This window comes from Microtus ochrogaster, unplaced genomic scaffold (genome assembly GCF_000317375.1).
Source record: "Microtus ochrogaster isolate Prairie Vole_2 unplaced genomic scaffold, MicOch1.0 UNK207, whole genome shotgun sequence".
Lineage (NCBI taxonomy): Eukaryota > Metazoa > Chordata > Mammalia > Rodentia > Cricetidae > Microtus > Microtus ochrogaster.
In genome coordinates this window covers 30520-40540 of record NW_004949305.1, presented here as the reverse complement: position 1 = coordinate 40540, position 10021 = coordinate 30520, and the positions used below count along the sequence as shown (strand labels likewise).

Below are 10021 nucleotides of genomic sequence, written 5' to 3'. Positions count from 1 at the left end.
GTGTTTAATGACATGTCACCTGGAAATAACCAGGGCAAACCTGACTCCCTCTAACTAGTGTTTAATGACATGTCACCTGGAAATAACCAGGGCAAGCATGGGTCCCTCTCACTAGTGTTTAAAGATTTGCCACCTGGAAATAACCAGGGCAAACCTGGGTCCCTCTAACTGAGTTTTAATGGCTTTTAAATATGAGCCACCTCAACAATTCTTTTTTATTGATCAACAAGCTTCAACTTATGTATTTTGTCATAATACGTAAGGCAGACTCCTCTCTGCCCCCGTAAACCTACACTGTTCATTGCACCAGAAACACCCACTCCTTGTCCCTTCTGGTCCTATGCATCTTCTAGGAGCAACTGCAGTCCTGTTGGTTCAGTGAGTTTGTATTAATTACACGATCTCATATTATATCTTCTCCTCTCTAAACACGAGGGAAATACTTCAACCATTTTCCTTACATACAAATCTAACCGCATTTCTGCTCTACTAAATCTTACCAACTATTCCCTACTGCCTTCAGCATGAGTTTTGATATCTTTAGAGGAAATGTAAGGCCCTTCTTAAGCTGACTGTAAACTCCTTGCACCCTGATTGTCATCTGCTATCTGAACACTATGAGTCTTTATTCTAACTTAAAATGCCCTTACCTCTTTCTTTGGTATTCCTTCTAAGTTGTACAACGAACATCACGGCTATGAGAATAAAGCTCTGTAGAATTCTGTCTCATTAGTACCCCATATTTGTTTCAAAGAAATTAATATGATCTTTTATTATTTCCGCTTCTGTATTTTTATCCCTTACTAAGAAATAAATCATCTAATGTTGAAATTACAATTCTTTTGCAATTGTTTGCATCTTGGTATTAATAGAAAACTTCCTCAGATATCGCACCTTTATAAGTACTCTATATGAATTAATATATTTAGCATGTACAACAGACCTGTAAAATTGGTGTGATTATTATCTCTCCCTTTTTACAAATGAGAAAACATAAACACATAGGAATAAATTAGACTGTCTAGGTTTACACAGCAGCATAGCCAGGATTTGAAAACCGGCAACCAGAGTACAACACCTGTGCTCTTTAACTACAACACTATACATAGTAAGGACATGGCATGTATGTGGCATGTAAGTAAAGAGAAATAAAAATGGGCAACTATTAGAAGCAGGGCATGTATTCATTCGACAAATCAAACACAAAACTCTTAACCTGATGTTCTGTTGAAATATTCCTGATTCATTACAAAAACAAAGGTAAATTTACTAGAACCATTCTGAGACACTCAGAGATGAGAAAATTCATGTAAGGACCCATGTTTTCAAGCTTTGTCAACAAGAGGAAGAATACATTCGTAACTTTCCTCTATGAAAAGTAACTCTTATTTACCTATCTACCATCTGAGACTTTTCTTATGTCTTCTCTCTCTAATGCCCACTTCTCTGTTCCTACTCCTCCCCATAGCAGACAATAAATACATCCTTTCAGTCCACTATGGTGCCTCACCTAGAAATAGAGAAGACAAAGTGATCAAGATATGGAAGCACAAATCAGTAGGTGAGTATGGAAACTATATATCAAATAATCTCTCTGAATTTGCATTACACCAAATGGTACCATGCCTGAAAAAAAAAACAGAAAGCAGAACTTTGTGTGTCAATTATGCCTGATCACTATGTGAAGCAATGGGACTGTTATTTTAATTATTAGATCCAACTTCCTTAAATTCAAATGGCACCTCACTAGAACCCCCAAATTACAAAGGACTTTAAAAATAGACTCTGTAATGCTGTGTAAAATTATCAATTTAAATAACAACAGTCTCCAAAATTTTATATCCAAAAGAAATGACCTCATTTAACAAATAAGCTCTGACTCTGGGAGCAAAATTCATGTCCAGCATCATGTGGTTGCTAGGAAACTTTGCACTTTGCTTCCTGGCAGATCACCTACCTTTAAGTCAGAAGAGCTACTGTGTGCTTGCTCTACCTTAAAAAAAAATCGTAGAACAGTAGGGAATTCAAAGACTCCCAAGATGCACCCAACATGAAATTTATAATGTAGTGAGATGGGGATGACCTCCGTATACTTCCCTTTAAATCATGTTCTTAGCAAATGAAGTCATGTAACTAAGAGCACCACCCAACAGATATCTCACCAACTGCATGATGCACCAAATCCAGATCAATATCAGATAAACCTTCTAAGGGTGATAGGAAAAGGATTCAGGGAGATATTTTACTTCCTAGTCAAAGATGGAATGACATAAACTGAGAGAGGTTATGTCCACATCCTAGTTATTTCCAATTACCAGCTCAAAAAAACAGTGCTTCTTCATAACATCTGGATCCTTAAAGGAACTATGTGGTGGGTACAACTGTGACTCAAAGATCTGACCTGTCCTCAAGGGTAAATCACCAGTGGTCTTGGGAGCTTTATAAAGTAACAAATATAACACCTAAGACAAATCCCAAAGAAAATTCAAGGGGTTAGAATAGATGATGAAATTTGAATCTAAGAAATAAAAGCCACAAAAAGCACCTGAAAAGTTAAGATCCAGTTGCATTGCAGGAATCCTACCTCCTCACTCAGACTCCAAGAGTTGTGATTAAGTGCTCAGAATTTTAAACTATTTAAAATAAATGAAGCTACACACTGTAGTCAAGAGACCAACTTCCCCATAGAATTCCTGTTCTCTAGAGTAAAAATTTACCAAATGAAAAATGATGCAAGGACAAAATCAGACGGCTTCAATTAATTACATACATAGCCATACAATTTTAGTGATGCAATGGAAAGGTAATGAATGAAACAAATTCAATGTATTTCCCCCATACATTTCCACTGAAAATAAATACCAGATTATAAATAAAATAGCCCAAAGGCACTAGATCAGGGCAAGCAGTTGATGAACTACGCCACTATACTCATACCGTCTCTCCTCCCTCTTTCTTCTGAAATGAAAATGTTGGCTTTGCAGGCACCACTCACCCCTGTTTATGTTTGCTGTAGCCATGGTCAACTTCACCATGATCGTTGACATTGTGGCTGACAGCAAGCCCTTGGGCCACATCTTCATCGAGCTGTTTGGAGAAAACTCTTCAAAGACAACAGGAAAATTTTGTTCTTTAAAAACTGGAAAGAAAGGATCACTCCTTTCACAGAATTATTCCAAAATTCTTATTCCAGGATAACAACTTCACATGTTGTAATGTAGCATGTCCATATATAAGAAAAAAATTGAGGATCAGAACTTCAGCCTGAAGCAAACAGATACTAGCATCTTGCCCATGGAAAATGCTGGACCAATCACCAGCTGTTCCTAGTTTTTCAACTGCATTCCAAGACTGAGTGGCTAGATGGCAAACAGGTGATGTTAGCGAAAGTGAAAGAAGACATGAGCATTGTGGAAGCTACAGAGAGTTTAGGGTCCAAGAATGGTAAGACCAGAAAGAATATCTCCATTGCTGACTATGAACAACTCTAATTCTTTTGACTTTCAGACATAGTATCCACAAGACCATTCCTTCTGTAGTTCAGGCAAGCATCTCTGCCCCCTCTACTCACCATACCAGAACAACCACTCTCGCAAATTTTCTTTAGAATCCATATTATCCTCATCACTCTCCAAGTCTAGTTGGATTGTGGAGTTAAGTTTATTATTACGAACCAAAACTAAATAGGAAAACACATACATACATATTGGAAGTGTTCATCTGTGTTCATCAAAACATCTTGTAATTACAAAGGTAAAAGGTGAAAAACATATGCACAATTTCTCAAAAACAACAATATTCAAGAGAGCTTTCAGGCCTCACGGTCCCAGCAATATTCTTCTCCGTGGCAATGTCCACTGGTTTTGCTGAGTGACTGACTGACTCCACGGGTCTTACGTTGCAGGAACCTATTGGACAAGGGCTCATATGCTGGTCCAAATTTAGGCCACACAACTCCCAAAGGTGTTATATGTGATTTGACAAGCTAGTTCAGTAATGTACTTAGTGTAAGTATGAGGGGCTGAGTATAACAACCAGAACACAAATAGATGTGAAACGCTTAAAAGTTCCAGATAGGAAGAGAGAGGGAAGATTTTAAGGTTCATTGGTTACCCAGCTTAGCCAAATCAGCATACATTAGACAAATAAGGGATTCTGTTTTCAAACAAACAAAGAAAAAACCAAGTGATCAAAATATGGGAAATAATATTTGAAGTTGAGATCTGGCCTTCAGATGCTAGTGAACACAGATATACATACACACATGCATATTCACACAGACACTCAAAAAAAAACTTCAACATGTATATTATCAGATTAAATAGTCAAGATAATTATATGGATGTCTTACTAGTGTTTGTCTTGCTAAATGTAGATAAAAACTGTTGTTCACAGAAGTTGGGCACCTTAACTCTCTGGCTATAGCTGGAAGACAATCAAAACATCCTAAGAATTTCAGAGCCAGAGATCCTTTAAAATTTAATAGTGAAAAAAATGTGCTCTTCAGTGTGAAAATGTTCAAGTAGCATCTGTAAGGATTGAGCATCAAGAATTGCACATCAGCCACAAGAGTTGTTTACATATCAATAGTTACAAAGCATCAGCTATGATATTCACATCTACTAAGAAGAGACCATGAATAGTCCTCTACTTGATAACTTATATTTTGAGGAACACATTTATAATCATTATACTAAAAACTGATAGAGCAATGAAAATTTTGGAAGCAATTCTTCTCAAGAAGGAAAGCAACCCTTCACAAAGCAGGTGGTTTAAAGCAGGACTCTACAAGTTTTCTGTATAAGAAAAGGAAATAGCTGGGCAGTGGTGGCACACGCCTTTAATCCCAGCACTCGGGAGGCAGAGGCAGGCGGATCTCTGTGCGTTCGAGGCCAGCCTGGTCTACAAGAGCTAGTTCCAGGACAGGAATCAAAAAGCTACGGAGAAACCTTGTCTCGAAAATCCAAAAAAAAAGAAAAAAAGAAAGAAAGAAAGAAAAAAAGAAAGAAAGTAAAAGAAAAGGAAATAAAGTCATCCCAGGTAGAGCAACTTCTTGGGAAATCAATGGTCACTTGTGAACATTCACGCATGAACAAAAAACAGCAGAAGCAACAAGAAAATGAAGACTCTGTGCTGCCATTAAACACACTATTCGCCTAAAGCTTCAAACAACACATACAAAAAAGAAAAATAGGAAAATTCATAAGATTTAGTGGCACCAAAGATGCTCCATCTCTCTACTGAGAAAGGATGTTTTTTAGTACCATCCATCCATTTACCTTCAAATTTCATGATTTTATTTTTTAACAGTCAAGTGATATTTCATTGTAAACATGCCACCTTTTCTTGCTCCCTTCTTCTATTAAGGGACATCTAGGTTCTTTCTAATTTCTAGGTATTATGAGTAGAACAGTAATGAGCATGTCTGAGCAAGTTTCCTTGTGGTACAATGGAGTGTCTTTTGGGTATATGCCCAAGAATGGTATAGTTAGATCTTGAGGTGAATTGATTCCTATCTTTCGGAGTAACTGTCATACTGATTTCCATGGTGGCTGTACAAGTTTATACCCCTATCCGCAATAGATGAGTGCTCCCCTTAATTCACATGCTTTCCAGCATTGTGTTATTGATCTTATCCGTTTTGACAGGTATAAGATAAAATCTCAATGTACTTTTGATTTACATTTCCCTCATGGCTAAGGATGCTAAGCATTTCTTAAATGTTTCTCAACTGCTTGCATTTCTCCTATTGAAAATTCTCTGATTAGGTTTGTACCCCATTTTCAACTGAATTATTTGGGTTTTTGGATATCTTAGCTTCTTGAGTTCTTTATATATTTTGGATATCAGCCCTCTCTCAGACGCGGAGTTATTAAAAATCTTTTTCCATTCTGAGGATGCCTCTTAGTCCTCATGATATGTTCTTTGTCTTGCAAAAACTTTTTATTATTGTGAGGACCTGCTTATTAATTACTGATCTTAGTGCCTGTATTGACCGCGTTCTGTTCAGAAAGTCATCTCCTGTGTCAATGTGTTCAAGGCTGTTCCCCATTTTCTCTCCTATCAGGTTCAGTGTGTCTGGTTTTATGTTGAGGTCTTTGATCCACTTAGGGTTGAGTTTTGTTCAGGGTGCTGAGTATGATCTATTTGAAATCTTCTACATGCGGACATAAATCCACATACCTATAGATACCTAATGTTTTATAACAAAGACAGAAATTGACACTGGAAAAAAGACATCATCTCCAATAAATGGTGCTGATCAAATTGAAATGTGTATGTTATTTTTAGTATCATCTTCATTTATAAATTTTGAACATTGTAAGAGGCCCTAAAGTAATTTCTTAAATGCCAAAATGTCACAAGAACTGAAATTGTTCACAGGACTTGTCTAGTGATCATAATTGGTATATCATACAAGATCCTAAGAAGCAATCAGAATAACAGAAAAATCCTTAGATGCAATTTAAATGATACATTTTCCACATAAGAAGGGATAATCAGATTGTTAGCCTTATCCGCCAATATCTCCTGATTAATTTGTCTGGCTCATCCCTTTCTAAGTTAAATGTAAAGAACTTTCCTTTTAAGTTGTTATCCTGAGGTATTTAAATAAATAAAGCAAAGAGTAAATTTACTCATAGTGTATTTATAAACATATTCACCTTATGCTGGGTGCATCTGGGTTAAGAAATTTCTTCTAATGATTTGCATTGCTTCATAATAATTACAGGTGTAAACAATAATTTAATGTTCAAAATTGCTAGTAGAGATGATGAGGAATTTTTCCAACATGAGAAATGCTAAGTGGTCAAGGTGATACACATGACAATTTTCCCGATCAGATAGATTACTTTACATTTCATACATATATTGAGATTATTATATTCTACCCCATAAATTTGTTACTGTTTCTTTTTAAAACACATGTTTTCTCTTTTGTAGAAAAAGTACATTTTTTCTTCTTTTAATTACAACATTTCCCTTTCGCTTTCCTCCCACCAAACCTTCCAATTTACTTTTCCCCTCTCTCCTTCAAATTCACAGCCTCTTTTTTTCACTAATCATTATTGCATGCACATGTGTTTATATACATAAATATTCCTAAATATAACCTGTTCAGTCTGCAAAATGCTACTTGTATGTATGCTTTCAGGGCTTACCCTAAAACTACAAATTTTTAATGGGCTTTACATTTTCACTTGGCTTGAATATTCAAATCACTCAAGGCATGATAAAAGCAGTTATCAGGAAGATAATCAAGTTCCATAAACTTCCAGAGGGACAGATCAGCATTGTGTTTGTAGGCAACACTAGGTTACCATGGAGTTTTGACCTATTAATAAGAATCACAGAAGCAGCAATGTGGTATCCTTATGTCTATGACCACCATTTTATAATATCTCACAGAAAATAGATTCATGCCAATGATAATTTACATATTTTAAAATAAACTCCTTCTTTTAGCTGTCTTTCACTCCATCCCTAGGGGTTTTTTAGTTGTTTATTTGTTATATACCAATCCCAGCTCCCCCCTCCCTCTTTTTCTCCCATTCCCCTCTTTTCCCCCCATCTGACCTCCAATATGCTCCTCAGAGAACTTAAGGCCTCCCCTGGGAAGTCAACTAGGACTGTCCTGTTCCCTCATTGAGGCAGGGCTAAGGTCCTTCCCCTTCCCCATGACTAGCATCCCTACCTTTTTCTGACCCACAACTTTCTCATGGCATTTTTCACCTCTGAATTTCTGAGTGTGTAGATGATGGGGTTCAGCATGGGGGTGATGACTGTGTAGAACACAGCCACAAGTTTGTCTTCAGTAAAAGTAGAGGAAGGCCGCATGTAGAGGAATATGGCAGGTCCAAAGAACAAGATGACCACAGCGATGTGAGAGGCACAGGTGGAAAGGGCCTTGCGCCTCCCCTCTGCAGAATGATTTCTCAAGTTGACAAGGATAATGACATAGGAAGACACCAAGACGAGGAAGGAACACAGAGCAATTAAGCCACTATTAGCCATTACGGTGACACTCTCCACAAAGGTATCAGTGCAAGCCAGCTTGAATAGCGGCTGGAGATCACAAAAGTAGTGATCAATCACATTGGGACCACAGAAGGGCAACTGAATAGTGATAAGAACCTGAATTAGAGAATGCAAAAAGCCCCCCAGCCAGGAAACACCCACCAGCATGTGACACACTTGATGACTCATGATATTCATATAGTGAAGAGGTTTGCAGATGGCCACATAGCGATCATAGGCCATCACCACAAGCAAAAATATCTCAGCAACTCCCCAAAAATGGAAAAAGAATATCTGAGTCAGACAGCCCTTTAGGGAGATGGTTTTAACATTGGCAAGTAAGTCAGTGATGAACTTAGGCACAACAGTAGAGGAGTAACAGATCTCCACCAGGGACAAGGAGTTGAGGAAGATGTACATGGGAGAACGCAGACTCTTACTGACACTGACTATTGTGACAATGAGGCCATTGCCCAGCACTGTGGCCAGGTACACAGGAAGGAACAGCACAAAGCACACTTTCTGCACCTCTGGATCCTGGAAAAGACCAGTGATGATCAGTTCAGTCACGTTATTTGCCTTGCCCATGTTTTCAGTTCAGGAGTGGGCATCAGGCACGGACCAGCCTGAAATTAAAAAAAAAATATATATATATATATATATTTATATATATAGCACCAGTTTACACCATTTACAGGATCTCAGAGGAAGCAAACCAGCAAATCACTTACTAATCATTCCTTTACCCAATAGATAATAATTCGGAATTCAACATGGCACTCTAACATTTTATATTTTACTTAGTTTTATCACTGGAAAACAGAAATTCAGAGGAATAATTACTTCTAATAACCACACAGGCAAAGGTCACTTCTCAGTCCAGGACCATTCTTTCTAGCTTCTGGTACATATTTATGACAACGTATTCTGAATTTTGGCAGTAGTTCATGCTAAGAACCTGCATTTGTACTCCTTTACTGTATTTTGATAACTCTTCTTCTTCTGGGGAATTGGCATATTTCTTCCCCTCTATTCTTTGTTTCTTTCTTCTCTTTCTCAAGAACTATCCATTTCCTGTTGTATTAATGTATTAATGCATGTCAAAATATCTCACCGGTTATCAAGTAAATTCCCATAATATATAAAAAGAAATACACACTGTAAAAATCGATCAACATTTTTTTTTACTTGGAAAGATGATTATCAAACGAGAGATAGTAAGTACTAATGTTGAAGTTATGGTTGGCCTCATGTTTAGTTGTTGACTTGAAGACCAGAGCACAAACTACTGTCAAATGGATGCACAGGCACTTCCACAAGTGAGTTGTAAAGAAGTTTAACCCAACACAAGTATTGGGGGCAGTGTGTCACAACCATTTAATAGATCTTTCCCAAGCTCTGCATTCGAGAGCACTACCTTGATATCTGTTTGTCAGTCAAAGCCACAGTATTTACATATTGTAAATCACCAAACACAACAAATCATTTTATTTTTATTAAGAAGACTCATTTTCAATCACACAACTTGGTAGAGACTATCGAAGAGATATTTTTCTTCCCTGTTACAGTAAAAATACACTTCAGCCACACCCTGTAGGAGATCTGAGTAGACTTAGAAGAAGAGACTAGGCATACACAGTAGGTCCTTACACGCTCCTCCTCCTCACGAGTATTTTAGATAGCATGCTTTTTCCTTGGAGCATCTATCTCTGTGTTTGTGTATATCCAATGCTGCCATGCCTGTGTTCACACTCATAAGTAAACTACACAACAGCTCTTTGGACAGATGTAAACCACCATCTCCCTTATCATCTTCATCAACAAGGCAATGCTTTCTGCTCACTCAAGTGCCTCCCTTCTGAATTACTTCAGCTTTCATGGGGGCAGGAGCAGGTATACTAAGTTTCCCACGAACATAGAATGTATGGCCGGGCGGTGGTGGCGCACGCCTTTAATCCCAGCACTTGGGAGGCAGAGGCAGGCAGATCTCTGTGAGTTCGAG

General features: G+C 37.7%; 1 protein-coding gene across 1 annotated transcript in view; it reads right to left on the bottom strand.

Annotated features, from left to right (window-relative positions):
• LOC101998868 (olfactory receptor 142-like) overlaps positions 1 to 8607 on the bottom strand; it is an 11124-nt gene extending 2517 nt beyond the window's left edge. Inside the window, exons 1-2 of the mRNA XM_013355585.2 lie at positions 7697 to 8607; positions 2996 to 3103 (exon numbers count right to left, since the gene is read on the bottom strand). Coding sequence (XP_013211039.2) covers positions 2996 to 3103; positions 7697 to 8607 — 1019 coding nt within the window. The remainder of the gene's footprint in view (positions 1 to 2995; positions 3104 to 7696) is intronic.
• Positions 8608 to 10021: the final 1414 nt, after the last annotated feature.